Source organism: Triturus cristatus, chromosome 11 (assembly GCF_964204655.1).
Source record: "Triturus cristatus chromosome 11, aTriCri1.1, whole genome shotgun sequence".
NCBI classification, from domain to species: Eukaryota; Metazoa; Chordata; class Amphibia; order Caudata; family Salamandridae; genus Triturus; species Triturus cristatus.
The window spans coordinates 410,219,974-410,241,561 of NC_140594.1; the positions used below are offsets into that span (position 1 = coordinate 410,219,974).

The 21,588-nt window shown below is 46.4% G+C and overlaps 1 protein-coding gene across 2 annotated transcripts in view; it reads left to right on the forward strand.

The window, feature by feature from the left end:
- LOC146784326 (poly(ADP-ribose) glycohydrolase-like) overlaps positions 1-21,588 on the forward strand; it is an 868,511-nt gene that overhangs the window by 553,040 nt on the left and 293,883 nt on the right. For both annotated transcript variants that reach the window (XM_085636068.1, XM_085636067.1), the window contains exon 8: positions 699-778. In XM_085636068.1, the coding sequence (XP_085492194.1) occupies positions 699-778 (80 nt within the window). The remainder of the gene's footprint in view (positions 1-698; positions 779-21,588) is intronic.

A 21,588-nucleotide genomic window follows, 5' to 3' on the forward strand; every position in this document is an offset into this window, starting at 1 on the left:
TGTGGCATGAGGTACTTTAGATTCACATGGGCCCACCCACCTCCCCCGAAGCCCCTGGTTGTTGCAGATGCACTCTCTATTATCTCACTTCGAAATTTCTTACCTTTTGCATGGTCACTATACCTTTCTATCTTAGGCTTCATCTTTACTCTCACCCACTGTGGGGAAAACAATGTAATAGAGCCGGTGCTCAAAAACACTATATGGCAGGAGTGTGCAGAGCATGTAAATCTACATCACCACATGCACAAACTGATGGTTACATGGTACGTAACATATTACATATATACATTTGTATATGTAAGCTTTGTGTCAGGTACATAAAAGTTGAATAAAGTATAGTATGCTTGTGCTTACCTACTTATACTTGCCTTCACAATACTCTTGTAGTCGATATTCTGTTCGTATTTACTTGTCATTATTTGAGCTTGATATTCCTGTAATAGACCAAAGTCAGGTGACTTTACAATAGATCTTAGTCTTCATGCTTGGCTGTCCATAAGAAAAAGTGATATGGGTGTCTGCAACCAACACCGGCCCCATCACTCCACATTTGAGGTGGATGAATGTCTCTGGGCCAAGAGATAGATTAGTTTGTTGCTTACTCTTGTTCTCTCTCTCTGGAGAGGTTGTGATCACATAATTTGCTGGAATTCTTTGTGGTCCTGTTTGTCATTAATTCTCTGTTTCACCTGCAGGTTGTTTGATGAAGAAAATTCCAGCAAGCGAGAGAAGCTGAGGGCCATTTTCTGCTATTTTGATCAAGTTTTAAATGACAGTAAGTCTTGCAGAACTTATTCCCTCTCACCCACTTTATAGGTGATCAAGAAGACAAAAAGGCCGCTTATTGCCCCTAAGGGAGGAGGTTGTCAATCATTGTAAATTCCATACCTCGATTTGGAATGAAGTAATTTAATTCTGTTCACTCTATAATGAGCCACATCTTATTTATTTATTTATTTATTTTGGCGATTTTTAGAGCGCGCAAATACCCTTGGGTGTCTCGGCGCTGTAGATGCAGAACTCTCATGTGGGGGGGGTAGGAAGGTTTAGGCAGGGAACAACCAGGTTTTTAGTTTCTTTCTGAAATTCAGAAGGGTCGGGGCACACTTGATGTGTAGAGGGAGTGTGTTCCACAAAATGGCTGTGGCCACTGAGAAGCGTTTGTCGCCCCAGTTGGCCCTTCTTGTACGGGGGACCATGAGTAAATGTGCTGAGGATGACCGCAAGGTTCTTGTGTGTTCAAGCGGTCGGAAGGCTCTTCTTAAGAATAGGGGTCCGTGATCATGGATAGCCTTGTATGCTATGCATAATGCTTTAAATTTGATCCGGCTCCTCACCGGTAGCCAGTGCAGCTGTCGGATGTAGGGGGAGACCGATGCAAACTTAGGGATAGATAGCAGTATCCTGGCGGCTGCATTCTGCACTGTTTGCAGTTTATTGAGGACCTTTTGTTGTGCATTGAGGAACAGTGCGTTGCAGTAGTCAGTTTTGGAGAATACCAAAGTACTGACCAGGGTTTTGCCTGCATGAGGAGGAAGATATGGGATTAATTTTTTTATCCTTTTTAGAGTATGGAAGGAAGAAGAAACCACTGCATTAGCATGTTGCTGAAATGACAGCTTGTTATCGAAGATAACGCCCAGGTTGCGTACCTTCGTTGCAGGTTCTGGGGGTTGTCCCATCTGGTGGGGCCACCATTGTGGGGACCAGGTAGGTTGGAGCCTCCCGAATGTCATCACTTCTGTCTTATCAGAATTGAGTTTAAGACAGTTGGATGACATCCAGGAGCTTATTGCCATCATTCCCATTTGGAAGTTGGCTGCCACCGAGATTCCATCGTTGTGTATTGACAGCACCAATTGGGTGTCGTCGGCATAAGTAGTCAGGGAGATTCCGCAGGATTTTATGACCCTCGCCAGGTCCGACACATAGATGTTGAATAGTGTCGGACTTAGCGAGGATCCCTGCGGTACTCCACATGGCAGGGAGAAGGTCTGGGATGTAAAATTGCCTAGCTTTACAGTTTGCGGACGGTTTGCCAGAAATGAGGCCAAGAGGTTTTTGGCTTTGTCTGTGATTCCTATGGCCTCGACATCTTCCCTCTTCCCAAGTACGCAAGGGTATTCTAAGAGCTCTCTAAGATTATAGACCAAAGATGAGATGGCCGACGAATCAGACATGGAATTCACCCATAATTGAAAGTTTCTAATTTAAATCTTTTTTGCCATGAGACCATTATACACTGGCTCTTATGTTCAAACTGGGACGGCCCAGGTATCTCAAGACTGGTGCGGGAGAGCTATTATTACAACTAATATAAACAACTATACAGTCTCAAACAAAAGCACAAATTCTGGTAGCACACACAAAAGTAAATTCCAATTGGCCAGAACACCTTCAACAGCCCTATCGACACCCAAAGCAAGGTAGTGTGTTCCATGGTGGCTTTCCAAAACGAATATCCACATAAGTGCTGAAATGAAAATCCTCGGAGATTTAAACATCTGGATGGAATATGTTGATACTGCTCCTCCCCAGCAATGTACTAATAAGAAGCACCGTTTTCAGCTGAACAAGTTGGTCTGGTGAACCACTGATACGGTTGTACACTTTAAATCTGATTTGTTGCTATCCTGAGAGGGGGCATTACTATTTCCTCCCCTATACCAACCTTCTTTGCTTTGTTCTTCCAAAAGTAACCACAAGATAATCATAAAGGCTGGTTCACCTAATGTCATTTGAAAAACCTAGTCCTGACCATCGGCCTGCTTTGTCTAACATAGAGTAAATTAGCGTCAGCCACAGTCTTCCTGAAACTAGAATGAGGTCTAACTGGATTTCTTCAGGGCTGGAGTAACAGAACATGGTAATGTAAAATATCACAGATGAGGAAGATAACTTGTATCAGGATGTGTCTGAAATTCCCTTAAAAGTGCCAAAGGTGCATAATTGCAAAAGGAAATAAAGCTTCATAGACAATTGAACTTGCCTCTTCACATTAGTTTTCTACATTGGACATACACATACAAAATTCTTCAGGCTTGCAAGTCATTTGCAAGGAGGAGGAACTGAAGGTCTATGATTCAATGCTGAAACAATGATATCAAAATGGGGCCAGTCAGTGCCTTACCATGATTCCCACAGTACTAAAACCAACATAAGAGCTCCCATTTATAGAACCGAAGCATAAGGCTGCAAAACTGAATATAGTCTTTGTTGCTTCGGCCAGGATAGGAGCATTGAAACTAGTGTTCACTTCAGGACCACCACCACACACGAAAGAAGAGGTTTGATGTAGTGAAAAAAAGGGATTAAAAATGCAGCATTCAGTTCATGGAGGATTGGTAACTAAAACCTTTACGACAGACAACAGTGGGAAGACATTGACAGTTCCACAAAATTTATTACTGGAGCAACTCCAATGCTATTCAGACACCATTGCACAGGTGGGCAAAGTGATCTCTAGCACCAGTATTAACACTTCACTGGCGGCCACAGATTTAGCATGTAGACACCTAACCACAGCAACAGAACTTAGATGGCACTCTTACCAGTATCAGCATTAATACTAAAGGTAAAAGTTTCAGTTTTAAAATAAGGAAAGTGACTCTAGGATGTCTCTAGTTTAGATTGACAGCATTCAAAATTAACACACTACTAATTGACATTTAACTCTTATTTGAGTAGTCAAATTATATGGTTTCTGAATGGCTCTTGAGCTATTCATTGTTAATAGTCTCTGTTCTATCAAGCAAGACCTCAAATTGAGCAACTCTGTACATAACGTTTGCTGTTGTTTAAGTAAGAGGAGTGAGCCAGTCCCCTGCTGTAGGTAAACAAAGTCCTCACTAGCTTCCTTGTCATTAGTCACAGACCAAAGAAAGACTCTTTTCAGAGCAATATTGCATCCAGAGGAAAACATATGTTCGAGGCATATGAGCTGCAGATTGTACACTTAGCATAGATCGCCATCTGCTGTTGGGCCCGGATGTTTGCAGTTTGTTTTTGTTCTTTGGACAGTCTTTGGAAGTCACGAGTTGGGTGACTCCTCCTTCGGTCCGTACTGCGCATGGGCTTCGGCTCCATCCTCAGATTGTTTTTTTCCGCCATCGGGCTCGGATGTGATACTTCGTGCTCCGGCTTCGAACTTCTACGGTTCCAGCCTCGACAGAAAATCCTCGTTCGAGTTTCTTCATCTATCTTCATCTCTCGAAGCGGCACTTTTTTCCATTCCACACATCGGCACCGGCCTTCGGGCCCTCCTCGACTCCGGTCCCGGCCGATGGAAAGGACTCCGTTCAAAAAGTGCCCAAAATGTGGGTCTAAATTTCCCCACACCGACCTCCATCAGGTGTGTAACCTTTGCCTCTCTCCAGAACACGAGGCTAGAGACTGCCCCGCCTGTAAGTCTTTTCGATCAAAAAAGACCATCCGGGATTGAAGAGCTCGACGCACCATGGCGCACTCATCGACCGCGGCTCCACCGGACATCTTCGGAGACGACACCGGAGCTTCGGGGCAACAACACACCGAGCAGGAGGAAGACGTCGTCGGCGCTTCCGAGGCCGACGACTCCGACGTGGAGGACATCACACCGGCGCAGAGGGTCGTGAGTACTGTACCCCCTCTTGCCCCCGCGCCCAAAACCAAAGAGACTCAGATTACACCCTCGCCTGTAGGCCTGGGTAAAACCAAACACGCAGCTTCTATCACCCCACCTTCGGGCCCGGTGTCGAAGCCTCACAAGTCTCACGGCAGCTTGAGCTCGAGCCAGCCGACGCCTGGTGCCGATAAACACCGTTCGGCACCGAAGAAAGTGACGCCCAGCTCGACTCCGAAGCCACCGGTGCCGAAGCCTGGACTCTTGGTGCCGACAAAACACAAGCACAAATCCCGACGCTCCGGCGCCGAAGCCTACCTCGACGCCGAAAAAATCGGAGGTTCCAAAAAGGCATGGCGCAGAGACACCACCCAAATCCTCGGCTCCGAAAATATCGGCGCCAGCGGACGATTCGGCACCACTGGACCTTTTTCCACCAGATCCTTATCAAAAGACCTTATCTAAGGATCCAAAGACTGGGCTATTGACTTTAACTGTCAAGAAAAGACGTCTTGACACACCAGCTCCTCCTCCACCGCCCAAGCAGAAGGACTCTGCCACATCTCCTCTCAGAGTGCCCTCCCCACCACCTCCTACACCTCCTCCTCCTCCTCCTCCTCCTCCTCCTCCTCCACCTCTTCCACCTCCTCCCCTTCCCAGGTCTCCGCCACCCTTGCCTCATCATTCCCCGACCCCGTCCCCAGATCCGGATTACGGGGATCCAGATTATGACCCGGCGGACGCCCCAATGGACCCCACTCCACCGGGGACCCCAGACCCATGGGAAGATTACCAAAACCCTGACATACCGGATGTGCCTCAGGATGACCTCTACCCATCCAGGCCATCTCCCCCAGAGGACTCACTAGGGTTTCACCACTTAGTGCAGAGAGCAGCACACTACCATGGGGTGGAAATGCATAGTGAACCAGTGGAAGACGACTTCTTACTGGATACATTTGATATTCAGGATAAGTCCACAGCCATCTTGCCCATGCTTAAGGGTGTCACCAAGCATGCTGCAGAGGTGTTCAAAGACCCTGTCAGGGCCAGGGTCTTAAACCCTAGAATAGAAAAAAAGTACAAGGCGGCACCCACAGACCCTACATACATTAAGGGCCCTGCTCCCTTAGATTCCCTAGTTGTGTCCACAGCTAGAAAGCGGTCTAACTCCCAGTCCTCAGGTGAGGCCCCACCGCCAGATAAGGAATCGAAACTTCTAGATGCGTCTGGTAAACGCACCGCCTCGCAAGCCGCGAACATCTGGCGCATTGCGAATACACAAGCGCTGCTTGCGCGTTATGACAGAGCACACTACGATGAGCTTGAGGCTCTTATGCAGCACCGCCCGGAAAAACACAAACGTAAAGCTCATGACCTGATACAGGAGGGAAAACTAATTACTAACACCTCCATTAAATGTGCCCTCGATGCAGCGGACACTGCTTCTAGAGCCATAAATACTAGTGTCCTGCTTCGTCGTCATGCCTGGCTCAGGGTCTCAGGGTTCAAGCCAGAAGTCCAGGCATCCATACTAAATCACCCCTTTGACCAACAAAATCTCTTCGGGCCAAAGGTAGACGAAGCATTAGAAAAAATGAAAAAGGACACGGACACAGCAAAGTCTATGGGGGCATTACAATCACAGACCCCTAAACGCTCCTTTCGGCGCTCATCCTTTCGTAGCACAGGCAGAGGCTACTCCACCGATAGCGCCTCTACCTCCTACAAGTCCCCTCCTCAAAATACCTTCTCAAAGGGCTACCAAAGGGGTGGATACAGAGGCAACAACAATAATGGCAGGGGCAAAACTAACACCACCCGTTCTGCCACCCCGCCCGCACAATGACTTCCCTCCGCTCCCCCCAGACCATCCCACTCCGGTCGGGGGCAGACTACAACACTTTATCCACGCCTGGGAATCCATAACATCGGACAAATGGGTGACCCAAATTATTCGGTCAGGGTACTGTCTCGAGCTAACATCTACCCCACCCAATATCCCACCAAGGCACCGTCCAATGTCTCAAGAACATTCCACACTGCTCAAACAGGAGGTGCTCTCCCTCCTCCAAAAACACGCTATAGAGCAGGTCCCCGTCAATCAGCAAAATCTAGGGGTCTACTCTCTGTATTTCCTGATACCAAAGAAAGACGGGACCCTGAGGCCCATTCTGGACCTCCGGCCTCTAAATGCATACATACATTCAGACCATTTCCACATGGTCACCCTACAACAAGTCCTCCCGCTCCTCTCTCAAGGAGACTTTCTCACTACCTTGGATCTGAAAGACGCATACTTTCACATTCCAATACACCCTTCTCACAGGAAGTACCTCAGGTTTGTGGTGGACGGTCAACATTACCAGTTCACAGTTCTCCCCTTCGGGGTCACCACCGCACCACGGGTGTTTACCAAATGCCTAGCAGTAGTAGCAGCACACCTCAGACGTCAACATATTCACGTCTTCCCTTACTTAGACGACTGGCTGATAAAAGCCGTGTCCTACAACCAATGTGTGCAACATACAAACAGCACCATCCAACTGCTCCACCAGCTAGGCTTCACGGTGAACTACCAAAAGTCCCACCTCGTACCATCTCACACAAAGCAATATCTCGGGGCCACTATAGACACCTCCAAAGGTATTGCCTATCCAAACTCAGCCAGAATCGCAAGCATACAAGCCTTGCGCCAAACGTTCCTTCCTCAGCACTCTCTTCCAGCAAGAGTGTTTATGAAGCTCATAGGGATGATGGCATCTTGCATCTTCATAGTGCCCCATGCAAGACTCCACATGCGTCCACTCCAAGAGTGCCTAGCACAACAGTGGAACCAGGCCCAAGGACAGCTGACGGATCTGGTGTTGGTGGACGGCCGCACCCATCACTCTCTGCAGTGGTGGAACACCACAAACCTTTCCAAAGGGCGGCCGTTCCTGGACCCGGTTCCTCAGGTTATTCTAACAGCGGACGCATCGCTCTCCGGCTGGGGAGCGCACCTCCTACACCTCACAATGCAAGGTCTATGGACGCCACAGCAAAAGTCGCTCCACATCAACCATCTGGAGCTCTTGGCGATCTTTCTAGCCCTAAAATCCTTTCAAAAACAGATTTCAGCCAAAGCAGTCCTCATGCGCACAGACAATATGACTGCAATGTATTATATTCAAAAACAGGGGGGGACACACTCTCCTCAGCTCTCCCGCTTAGCCCAGAGCATATGGAGATGGGCAATTCCTCAAAACATCTTTCTCCTGGCACAGCACGTTCCAGGCGTACAAAACACCATGGCAGATCTGCTCAGCAGACAAACGCAACGACTACACGAATGGGAACTGCATCCACAAGTTCTTCGCCCATTCTTCCACAAGTGGGGGCATCCTCAGATAGACCTCTTCGCCACCCACGAAAACAAAAAATGCCCAAGCTTCGCCGCCAGATACCCACACCCGTTGTCCAAAGGCAATGCGATATGGATGAACTGGTCAGGCAAATTTGCATACGCCTTTCCACCTCTCCCGCTAATTCCATTAGTGGTCAGGAAGCTACAACAGCACTCCCTCACACTCATTCTGGTAGCCCCAACATGGGCCAGGCAGCCGTGGTACACCACACTATTACAGCTATCGGTGGTACCACATCAAAAACTGCACCTGTCCCCATGCCTCCTAACTCAGAACCATGGAGAGATCAGGCACCCGGACCCAGCTCAGCTCAACCTTGCGATCTGGCTCCTGAAATCTTAGAATTTGGGTACCTTAACCTTCCCCCTGATTGCATGAACATTATCAAGGAAGCCAGACGTCCTACCACTCGAGCATGCTATGCCGCAAAGTGGAAGAGATTTGTTGTTTACTGCCGTAACAATACAATCAACCCTTTAGATGCATCCATACAGCACATCATATGCTATCTACTCCATCTTCAAAGGTGTACCCTGGCATATTCATCCATACGCCTACACCTAGCAGCGATTGCTGCTTACCTACAAAACAGACAGCATTTATCACTGTTCAGAGTGCCCGCTATTAAAGCCTTTATGGAAGGCCTTAAACGAGTAATTCCTCCCAGGGCACCACCTTCCCCTGTATGGAATCTAAATGTAGTTCTTACAAGGCTAATGGGTCCGCCCTTCGAACCAATGCATAAATGTGAGCTACAGTTCCTCACCTGGAAAACAGCTTTCCTCGTAGCTATCACTTCCCTTAGGAGGGTTAGTGAAATACAAGCGTTCACTATACAGGAACCCTACTTACAAATACATCACAGCAAGGTCATACTTCGTACAAATCCGAAGTTTCTGCCCAAGGTCATTTCCCCCTTCCATCTCAATCAATCGGTGGAATTACCTGTTTTTTTCTCGCAACCTCAATCTGTTGCGGAAAGGGCTCTACATACACTTGATGTTAAGAGGGCTTTACTGTACTACATACAGAGAACACAACCTTTCAGGAAAATTAAACAATTGTTTGTTTCCTTCTCTCCACCACATAAAGGCAACCCCATCTCTAAATCAGGGATAGCTAGGTGGATTGTAAAGTGCATACAAATTTGCTATCAAAAGGCAAAAAGAACATTATCTGTTCCACCTAAAGCCCACTCTACTAGAAAGTTAGGGGCTTCTATGGCTTTTCTAGGGAACATACCCGTAGATGACATCTGCAAAGCAGCCACATGGTTAACACCGCACACCTTCACAAAACATTACTGTGTAGACGTGCATTCCAAACAACAAGCTAGTGTGGGCCAGGCTGTACTAAAGACACTTTTTCAAACTGCTGCAACGGATACCGGTGGTCGCCGCTAAGGTTGGGTACTGCTATATAATCTATGCTAAGTGTACAATCTGCAGCTCATATGCCTCGAACGGAATATGCTACTTACCAGTATGCATCTGTTCTTGGCATGTAGAGCTGCAGAGTTGTACACGCCCACCCGCCTCCCCGGCTACCTGTATCCGTTCCAGTCCATCTTATTTAGATACAACACACATGGGTTTCTCACTGTTATTACTACGCTCCATCATTTCCCTGTTGGCGAAAAACAATCTGAGGATGGAGCCGAAGCCCATGCGCAGTACGGACCGAAGGAGGAGTCAGCCAACTCGTGACTTCCAAAGACTGTCCAAAGAACAAAAACAAACTGCAAACATCCGGGCCCAACACCAGATGGCGATCTATGCTAAGTGTACAACTCTGCAGCTCTACATGCCAAGAACAGATGCATACTGGTAAGTAGCATATTCCTTCCATAGGACGGGATTCCAAACCAAAGAAAGCAAGATCCTATAGCTTTCCTTGACCTCTGTACTCCAGTCCAGGAAAGATTGTGGTATTGTCCACACCAGGGGTGTACAATATCCTTATACCAGCATGATGCTGTTTGGTTTCTCCGTTTTGGAAGAGTGGTCTTCCTGGGTCTCGATTTTGATAGCACTAGGTTGCACTTGTAATGGATGAGTGGCTGGCTTACTGGGCAGTATTACTTGTTACTATTGATTTGGCCTTCAATCCTTTAATACCCATTGCCACTTGCTAGAGTTCTGTGGGCTTTCCCCAACTGATTTACCTATAACAAAGAAGTCCACAAGTCATCCTTCCACTGCAAGTGAGTAACCTCAAAGCAGTCACATACTGTTCCTTAATCTTGACCACACCTTCCTCTTTGAACACTAGTGGCTCCAATCATGAAGCATTAATTGCAGAGACCCAATACTCAGGGCCAATTGATATCTGCTAATCCGGACCTGCTGGTGTTATTCATGACATGAGAGAGCCTGTCCAGTTCCATCTGTCATGGTGCACCAACCCTCATCTTTGCTGTCCTGATAAGAAAGACCTGGTAAATTATTGTATGATTTATTCAATGATTTGCGGCAAACAAAAAAACCCTGTGTTCTATTCACCTTTAACTGCACAACTTACAGTTCTTGCAATGCATCGTGGAGTAACACAACAACCTACAGAACACTTCTGATAGAATACATAACACACATCCAATTTAGCACAAATAAACTTTGTAAATGACTTGTGTTCTAAACTCCAACAAGACTCCGTCCAGGACACAGTGGACAGAACACTGCTCAAGCATCTAACACAGTGCATACATGCCTGTAATAGGGAATCAAGATGCTGCTATAATGTTCAAATCCTATATTGTACAGATATACCATATAGGTGGAAGTGTTCAAATCCTACATTGTACAGATATACCATATAGGTGGAAGTATGGCATGCACTGCCTACCCGATACTTAATTTTTTTTTTTTAATGAAGTTCTATAAAGCGCAAACAAGATCCCGAAGGATATCCGAGAGCTTTACAGAAGGATGGAAGGAAGGTAATAAATGCAATATCGACATCAAAGGTGAGAATAAAAAACAAGAATAATCACATAATTAGAAGACAGATGGGTCAAAGGAGAGTAATACAATAAACAGGTACTTAGCAGGCTACGAGGGGGGCCCACTATGAGGTAAAGAAGAGCAGCATCCATTGCTGGTCGAATGGTTGTAGGATCAATGACTTTGAGCAGATGAACCTAGCCCAATTAAGGCAAGAATTTGTTCATTAGGAATCTTTTGGCTTCCAGTTTGAAAGCAATCATTTAGGAGATTCTGCGTACTTCCGGTGGAAGAGAGTGCCATATCTTTGGGGCAGCGCCGGAGAAGGCTCGGTGGCAAGTTCTCTTTTTGCTAAAGATGTATGGTTTCAAGAGGAAAGTGTTCGCGCTTCTTGAGGCTCTACCGCCACAGGATAGTTCAAGCTTTTGCGCTAAGTACCTGGGCGTTTTTAAATGGAGTGCTTTGTGCGCCACAACGGCAATCTTTAACTGAATTCGAGCTTCGTAGAGCAACCATTTAAGAGATTTTAGGACTGGGGATATATGCGCATTTCGTTTGGTACCTGTAACCAGTCTAGCCGCCGCGTTCAGTGACACCTTTAGTGGAGCCAGGGTGTATTTGGGAAGGCCACAGAGCCTAGTGCTGCCATAGTCAAGTCTCGGTAAAACAAGCGCTTGGACCACCTGCTTAAAATCAGTTTGTGGAAGGAATGGTTTGATATTTCTAAGTATCCTCATCAAGTGATTTGTTCCCTTGCACACGTTGCTGATATGATTCTTCATGTTGAGGTGCTTGTCCAGGGTGATTCGGAGAGATTTGTCTGAGTCTATAATGAGGAAGGTGCAGTTGAAAGCAGTGAGGTGATTCAATCAAAGGTCTAGATTGGGGATGTGGTTCGGAGGACGGATGAGTAGGAATTCAGATTTGGAGGTGTTGAGCAGGAGATTGTTCTCAGTTAACCAATTTTGCGTAGACGTTAGGGTAGTGTTGAGTGAGATGATGTTATCCGGGGAGGAGATTTTCAAATAAAGTTGCGTATCGTCCGCATACATATGGAAGAGAATGTTTGTGGAATTTAGTGAATTAGGTAATGGTTCCAAGAAAAGGTTGAAGAGTATAGGAGATAGGGCGGACCCTTCGGTGACCCCAATGAGTACTGGAGAGGGCTGGGATAGAGAGTAGTTTGCCTTGACTCTTTGTGATCTGCGGTGGAGGAAGGTTGAGAACCATTGTAACACCGATACTTCACACATCACTCAGTCAACAGGACAAGTTGCACCCAATAAACCCTGTCCTGACAGGCCAGTATAGGGATAGCATGGCTCCCTTATGCCACCTCTCAAAATGAATAGGCCCACGTAAGCTGAAAATGTGCTTGTTGTCTGCATAGGTTTCACAGACACGATCTTTGGTAAATTCATTTTAAAGAGACTGAGTCTTGTAGAGTAACCAAGTGTCCAGTTTGATCAGTAAGGGGGCAAATGGTCTTTGAGTATCTGTAAATCGAAATAGCCACCCCTTTTTCATTAGATATTTGTCTCTTTACTTAGTACCGGTTTGCTTCAACTTGTTCAGTTCATTGTAATCTTTATAGGAGGTTATCCTGCAAACATAAAATATGAGATCTAGCCCAAGTCACAAAAGGACAAACTAAATGGAGCTTTTGTGCATTTTGTAGCCAATTACATTTCAATTTTTTTTGTATTTCCATTTTTGTAGTATAGTTAATTTAAAGAGGAAAAGAAGAGTCATAATTTGTGAATCCATTATCATTGGTTCCACTGGAAGACTTGTTCATACTATCAGGAAATCTTGAAGAGTCTTAAGCACCCTCACTTCACACCATGCCCCTTTCCACCTCTTTCCCACTTAACTACTCCTTCATATCAATCCTGCATATTTACTTACGTTTGGGTCCCTGGTACTGGCTCCCTGGTACTAGCTAGTCCTTACTGCTTCTGCTCATATTGGTCTATTGCTTATGTGTCCTTCAGTATTTATTTCAGTTTTGTAGTGTGAACCTATCCTGTGGTAATAAGAACACTTTACACTTTTTTAAATTTATTTTCCTATTACTATTTTGCTTTTTTTAGGCATAGGGAGATTAAGTGATTTGAACAGAATCACAGATTGTTGAGCTAAGTTCAGGATTTGAATCTCGTTCCACGGGTCCAAAGTAAGCAGCCCTAGCCATTAGGCCACCTTGCAAAAAAGACAAAAATAGGCCCTAAGACTACCACCACTAGGTCCTCTCCCTTTATTTCTACCAAAGAGGAATAGGAATCAAAACATCTGATGTCTAAACTTCTTATTAGCGTCAGCTGCTTACCTGGCAGTGTTCAACCTGTTTTTCCTTTGTAGTGTAAATAACACCCGGTATGTGAAGTATCATTGCATCCCAAATTAGAAAGATACACATCAGTAAACAGTAAACCTGCAACTGGAAAGAATGGACTCAGTCATTCAAATTGCAGTTCTCCTAAGTCTTCCTGCATAGGTTACAATTGATACCCCTTCCAACCCGCAGCAACAGTGCATTCTTATCTGAAGCATCCTATCCTTCACTCCTCTTCCCTCACACCCCAAAGCGCAGTGCCATAGGACATAAAAGCACAGCACTGTTTGTCTCACACAATACCAAAGGCTTGTCTCATAAGCCAATCTAGAAACCCATGTTTCCAACAAAGCACTTTGGCCCTCATTAGGGTTAAGAAGCACTGTATACACGCAACTTCAGTTCAGATGGTTACATTTGATGTTGATACATTTTTAGATTATTTCTTTTGTTACCAAAGGCTGTTCAGGCACAAATTATACTGGAGTTTAGTTAATTAAAACAAACTGTGGCCCTTGATAGAAACAAGTTTGTTTTAAGCTCAAGAATGCTGAATCTCAATCTTTGAGAGCACTCTTGAGGATTGGACGGGGGTATTGAGTGTGATTCCCATGTAAAATCCTTGGTCAGTATATCTCACAGAAACACTCCAGTCTCTGAATCTATGGCAGGAATGAATGAACAGGTTGTCATAGCTAATATGGCCTCTGTCAAGGGGAAGTCTAAATCAAATGAATAGGACTTTTTGGATTTTGCAAGTAAAGAAAAGCCTGGGTAGTTCTCTATTCCTACTTAGTTGGGCAGCCATAGTTTCATGTGCACAGACCTATCCCCAGCTTCATAAAATGTAAATGTACATGGATTATGTATAATCCCTTTGTGTGAAGTCAGAACAGGTTGAAAAACTGAATTGATCACGAGGGAATGCTGTTATTATGAGAGTCTTTAACACCTGTGCTATACATTTGCCTACTGTTAGATTGGGAACGTGGGATATGGCAAACAAATAATTTTTTAAATGCTAGGTATGTGCTCAGATATGGTACTGTCTTGTACTGTTTGATGGGGCAAATGCCCACCATTGTGAAGTTCATGGATATATTATTAAATACTTATGCCTTGTATTGTTTGAGTCAGCATATAACCACATCATGTGCTCCCCCAAGGGACCTGGCTTAGAACTAACTTATGGTGCCATAGAAGTGGATTGGTTCTATAAAATATGGATAATAGAATTCTGGCTGTTGCTCTCTTTAATATGAAACATAGTGCTTATCCTCTGACTTGTGATTTTTAAGATTATTTTAGAGGGCCAGGACTTGCACCAATGTGTATGTGGTAAACTTGGTATTCATATTTGTAGTGGTTTTAATTCACCATACAAAAGTATTTTTTAACTTAAAACTACAATGCAATACAAGCCTCAATGCTGGGTAATCACCATTGTGACAGCTCCTTCCTGGATGGAGAGCACAACTGGGTAATCTGTGTCTTGGAGGGAAGAAATACAGTAGAAGGAAAAGTGCACTTGAAACATTTAGAAGTGAAACAGTTAAAAACCAGTTATGAATGGGATTTTTTCTTTAACGTACTTTATTCACTTTTTCACAGTACAGGTACATCATTCACTAATACATTAACTTTGCTCTGCATCCGATCTAATATTGTGCAATATGATCGAACTCCGATTATGCCGCAGGACCATGCCATTATAAAATGCGTTAGCACTTGAGTGGCTGTTGTCAAGTAGGGTCTTGTGGTCCCGCACGGGTGGAGAAATCATGGCACCATACCACCCTGTGAAAGAGAACATACCAAAACAGAAAAGCGATAAACCAGTCCTAAGAGAGAAAGGGTGAGACAATTAGGACAATATTAAGTGTAACATTAGGTTAACCATTGTGGTAGGGTCCATACGCGTTTTCTATTTTGAGTCTGCGGAGTTGTGTCCATATCAATCTCAGCCATGCTGTCATGAACATTATAGATCATTATAAAATGCACCTTTGCAATATTCCTCAGGTGTAAGAAAGTGGGTTTCTGTTGCAGTAACCCCCCCTTTTTTGCCTAATAGTTGATGCACTTTTCCTTGTTGTGCCCTGGGCTCCTGCCAATCAGGTGCCCAGGGCCTGTGTTCCTTCCCTAAAACTGCCTAACAGCCAAAACCCAAGTTGGCAAACCCTGACCACATGTCAGCCCCTGGTAAATGGTACCCTAGGTACCCAGGGCCTTGTGACCAGGGAAGGCCTCTAAGGGCTGCAGCACTCATTGTGCCACCCTTAGAGGCCCTGTACCCTAACACACACACACTGCTCTTGCAGGCTGAGTGTCTGGATACGAGACAAAACAGAGAGTCGACATGGCACACATCCCTGTGTGCCATGCCCACAGCCTACACTGCCCTGGCATACATCAGCCACCCCTCTAGATGGGTGCCCTTTGCCAGTGGTGTGGGCACAGAGGCAGGAGCCCTGTGCCCCTACAGTACCCAGGTCCATTCCTGGGTCCTGTAAGTGCAGTGCTGCCAGCTAAGAGTATATGGTGCTGGGAGCTTGTCAAACACAAACTCCACAGCACCATAATGACAGCACTGAAGACTGAGAAGTTTGGTATCAAACTGCTCAGCACATTAAATCCACACTGATGCCAGTGTGTGATGTAATGTACAAAGCACCACAGAGGGCCTCTTAGAGAGGCCCCCTGAAACCTAAACCTATAATCCACGTCTGTTCTGAGGCTGCCTAGGCTGCCACACAGCAGACATGTTGCTGGACCCCTGGGTAGGAGAGCCCCTGCTCTCCTGGGTCTGCAACAATGCACATCCTGGGCGAGGTGCTAAATCTCCTCCCCCAGGATGGGCAGGGGGAAGCTTCAAAGGCATGCCGCCTCTGTGAGCTTCCCCAGGCCACTGCAACCCCACACTCTGGCGGGAAGCTTGGCCGGAAACCCCAAATAAGGACCGGGGATGTGCCAGCCTGCCAACCCCACACCTCAGGTAGGGGAGGCGAGGTGAAGCACATCTCCGGGCTCTCACCATCTTGAAGATGGGAAGCCCTGCCCAATCAGGACTAGGCTCCTGCCCCCCTCCCACAGGAGCGAGGCAGGATAGGGGGTGTACCCACCCCAGGACAGGGACCCATTGGCCCCTGCCCTTCACCTACCTGTAACGCCCCTAAATCTAGTATTTAGGGGCGCCCTGAACCTTCCTTCCCCAGATTCCAGATTCTAAATTACAAAGAAGAGCAAGAAGAAAGAAGACCTGCCCTGCAGCTGCTAAAAAGAGGAAGACACCAACTGCCTTGGCCCCAGCCCTACCGGCCTGTCGACTGTCGGGCCTGGAATGTAGATCCGGAGAATAACCAGGTCCACAGGAGCGAGGATAGGTTCTCCACTCTCCCGTAAGGTGAGTCCAATGGTCGGTACTAGTAAAGCCCACGACCAGAGAAAAATACCTCTAGGGAGGGAGGAGACGACAACAGGACCACGTGACCAGAATGACAACCGGGGGGTTGTTGAAATAAAGCTGTAGCATACAAAACAACAAACAAGAGAGAAAAAGAAAAGACTGATTAGTTACAAGAAAGGGTAACTGGGCTTTGTAGAGGTTCCCTACTTATGTACTGACAGTTGTGCACCCTCTCATACTCACATAGCGATTTTCAATATCCAAAGTTTAAACAAGGTTCCCATAAACAGCCTCTCAGGAGTGAGGGTGTTTTCATCTTTGAAGGTGTCAAGGAGCTTTGGAAGAATCTTCCGAAGAGTAAACAAATCCAGAGCAGGAAGACGTGAAAATTCCTTCCTTATCAAAAACGGGATTAATGCGTTCTTCTAGCGGAAGGTTTAACGGAAATAAAGTTCCTCTGAATCAGGAGTTGGAAATCACTCGAGATTATGGAATGGCAGCGACTTAACACAGTCTCTACAGTTCCGTTGCAAAGGGTGAACACAGAAGAGTTTGTGGTTGCTTATTAGGCACGCTCCGTCACCCAGCAATACATGAATTTAAAGCCACGTTCAATGTTTCCCCAACATAAACAAGGTGCTCAAACTTAAATGTCCCGGATTCTTATACGCGGCAGATCCGGAACAACAGGGCAGTGTTGTCGTCAGGGGTTCGAGAGAGAGTCGAACCAGGGTGAGCGCGTATTCTCTCTGGTACAGCAGCAGGTTAGGAAAGGCAACAAAAAGGACTCGGTGCTCCCGTAGGAGTTCGTGAGGCTTCGGGAGATCAGGAGAGAGAGTAGAGGATCCAGCAGGTCAGGAAAGGCAAAAGGACTCGGTGCTCCCGCAAGTGTTCAATAGGTTTCACCAAAACAGTCTTTTCCGGCAAGTTCGCAGAAAGGAAAGCAACAGGAACACACGCATTCCCCCAAGGTCAGAAATGCGAGCGAAGCTGCAGAGTAACGAATCCAGGGCGTGGTCCAGCACAGCTGTAGAAAGCCAAGCGCCGTACAGCGGGAAAGCACCCTGTTTAAACTAACCGTGCAAGGCAGCATGGGAAGGCGCACAACTCCACCCCCGGAATCAGGGCATTATGGGTCATGTAGTGCAGGGTGGGAAAACAGAAAGAAGACAGGAAGCTCGACGGGTAACATCGACCCTCGAACCTGCTCCTGCTCCAACCCAGCATCTCTTGTGGCCAGCAACCTCACAAACCTCGGAGGACCTGGCTACCTTTGGCTCTAAGCCCCTGGGACTCCCATGAGTAGAGGCTCTACTCAAAACCTACCTCTAATCCCTGGCAGCAGCCCGGAACCGCGAACCCAGCACACTCTGCACCAGCCAAGCCTGGCCAGTGCCGGAGTGAACAAAGAACCCGAGGACGACCCCACGGCGACTGTGACCCCGAGTCCGGCACCCTCGACACTCCTGAAGAAGCCTACAGCCTCAGAACAAGGTGCCCCCCCCTACCGCGATCAACAGAGGGTAAGATTTCCCGACATCAAAAGGCACCCCTGCATGCGGCGCCCCGCGGCCCCCTGTGCCCAATCCCGGCGTACCTACCTATCCTCCAACTACCCAACTTACCTCTCGAAGTGGTGGTGGCACCTGAAGAGTCCTCGTCCCCGAGCTTGCAGTCTTTTTCTAAACCGCAGATTTCCCATTGATTCAATTGAGCGCCCGAAGGTTTAAAAGCACTCTGCACCCAGCCGCCCGGGTGGCCCTGGCAGTGAAAACTCTAACCTACCTACTTCCCCACTTGCCCTGAATAAGTGACCAGGAGCCCAGCTCCCACAGCCGCGTGGCTTGCCAGTCAGCAGCCACCAACCAAGGCCCCCCCTATCCCTCATAGGTTAACATTGGGCCCAACTCTCTCTGCACCCGGCCGCCCTAGAGCCGCTGAGGGTGAACCAACTGTACTTACCTGACTCTGGGGGACCCCTGAGTCTATGCCCAGAACCTCAACTCTGCCAGTCGAGTACTTACCCTTAAACCGCTAACTCTATTTTCCTCATAGGGTAACATTGACTGGCTTTTTCCTGAAATTTCTTCTGTGTGGACTTTTCAAATCTTCAAATATTCACCAAAAATCAGCCGAGTAACGAAAACTAAATTACTCACCTGCTCTTAGGTGAGCTCCCAGTGCTGGATCTTGGTGCCCAGCACTGACACTGAAAAATACTTACAACTGTACTTACCCTTAACCCAATTTTCTTCCATAGGAAACCATTGACTGTTTTTCTGTGAAATTTCTTCTAAGTGTCAATTTCTGCAATCTTTAAATATTCTTCAAAAATCGTATAGTATCTGAAAACGTAATTACTTACCTGTTTTGGATAAAGGTCCCAGTACTGAGTCTAGGCACCCAGTAGTGGATTGCAAAAGTAACGAGAACATACTGTACCTGCAACTTGAATTTTCTTCCATAGGGAATCATTGACTGTTTTCTTTGAAATATTTTCTAAGTGTCAACTTTTAAAATAGCTAAATATTGTTTAAAAATCATTACAGTGATTAAGTCGACTTTCATCACTTGATTCTTAGTATTGACCCAGGACTGAATCTAGGATCCAGTTCTGGAATTCCAAAAGTAATCCTAAGAGTAATCTGTGGCAAATAACATGAAACTTCCATTGAACTAAATGCATTATTGTGTTTAAAATAGTGTTGCCTATTGCAACCACTTGTAACTGTTTACAAAAGTCAATTACATATTGCAAAAGTATTTATATAAAGCATCTCATTCTGAGAAAGTATATTTTAATTCCAATTGTTGGTTCTAAAATAAAACAAGCATATATTTTTTATATATAAACCATTGGCCTAGAGTTCAGTTATTTTTTGAGGAGTCTGGGTGGGAACAGGGGGCGCAGAGGGAGGTCGCTGCGGGCCCCCTTTTTTCTTTTTCATGAGCACAATAATAGGGTTTTCCCGTTTGGGATGCCTCAGTTTCTAGGGCCCGACTGGCAGAGGTTGATGAGGGGTTGCTGCGGGCACACTGACTGGGGGGGTGGGGGTAGAGAGGGTGGTGGGTGGGGAATATACGGCGGGGACCTAGCAGAGTGGACTTCTCCTACTGTTTATTTTGATGGTTGGATCATATTATGATGTTATTGTGTGTAGTGCTAGTCCTCGGGATTCTGGTGGTGGAAAACTCAATAAAAATCTTTAAAAAAAAAAAAAATAGAGTTCAGTTATTGAGTGTGTGAGACCATTTGCTGACTGTGTACAACAAATGCTTTACACTGTCCTCTGATACTGTCTTACTGCTCGACCAAGCTACCACTTTAGAGAGTAAGGTTATATCTAACTTTAGCCTCTGTCAAACCCTTGGGGACTGTGGACTCTGCACACCCTGTACCTATTTGGGAACAGTATATACAGAGCCACTTTCTCACATCAGGGCCATCTCATTTCCTCATCTGTCTGGCGCACTATTGGATCATTCTCCCCTAGGTGAGGTAAACCATCATGTATTTGCATCCAAGCCTCTGCCCAACTCCCAGGTCGCAATCCCCTGGCAGCCTCACTTTTCAGTGTCGTACCCCCGCAGGTTGCCCCTTTATGAAGTTCAGCTAGCCAGTGTCCAATTTTAGGACCCCCTGGGTCTTTCCATCTCATTGTTAGCTGTTGTCTAGCAAGGATTTGCGGGTAACTATAAATCTGTTTGTTATGGCTTGTGCTTTGGGGTGGGAAAACCATCTCAACAGGCAAACTTCGTGTGTCGTAGGTACTTGTCGGTCAGTCATTACCTCTATCACCTTCTTCACCTTGTCCCAATAAGGGGTGAGGATCAGACACACCCAAACCATATGGAGGAAATCCACGTTGATCTGCCCACATCTGGGACACCCCTATTTGCACTTTGAGACATAAGGTTGATTATTTGGGGTGTGAGGTACGCCTTGTGAAGGAGGTAATACAGTATGAGTTTAAATTGTGCATTATGTGACACGTGGGGGTATGTGTTAATATTTTGGTCCAGTCTGTATCACTAATAGGTGTCCCCAGGTCCAATGCCCAACTTCCTTGGAGCAACCGAAAGGTGGTCTGTGCCTGTCCCAGGAACGCCCTATATAACAGTGAAGTGCATGTCTCCACCCAAAAATCACACATATGCACTGCAACCCCGTGTGGATTGTGGGTTCAGATGAACCAGTGCGCCATCTTCAACGCATTGCTCCAGTGAGAGCGCTGTGTAGTAGGAAGTGTCTCTCTGGGATCTCATATTGCAGTTACGAATAGGATTGTGTTTATCCTGACCAACCCCACCACAGGGTTGTACTCCATCATAAAGAGGAGTTATGCACTCTTGGAAGCTGTATGGAGTACACCAGGAATATACTGATGGACACTTTAGAGAATGGTATTGCTGCAGTCAGAGTCCCTATCATGAAAAGAAAATCAAGCTTGCTTATGACCTGGGTTGAAACCTCAAAGAATGCCACAAATGGGGATAACCAATTTTTTATAGAAGGGGAAAATCCTTTTGTAGCTCTGGTTGGATCAAATGAAATCAGTTTATGCCAAAACTGTATGTCCAGGTGTTCATAAACAATATGTCTAGGACATTTTCTGTTTATTGACAAGTGAAAAGATTGTGTACCCCCCCTCGCCAGCCGCAGGGGCTGGCGAGGGGCCGGAGCATGTCCCCAGGCCCCCCTCATCTCTCCCCACAGGCAGCTGCCTCGTCGGAGGTCGAGTCAGTGCCTTTTCGGCGCCGTTCTTTGGCCGCCCTGTTCTCCCGCTGCGCTAGTCGTAGCAGAGGATGTCTCAGCGTCCCCTTCGGCGCTGGTCGACATTGAACTGACGCCGGTGGCGGACTCCACGGCGTCGGGTCGTTGATTCCTCTTCGGATGC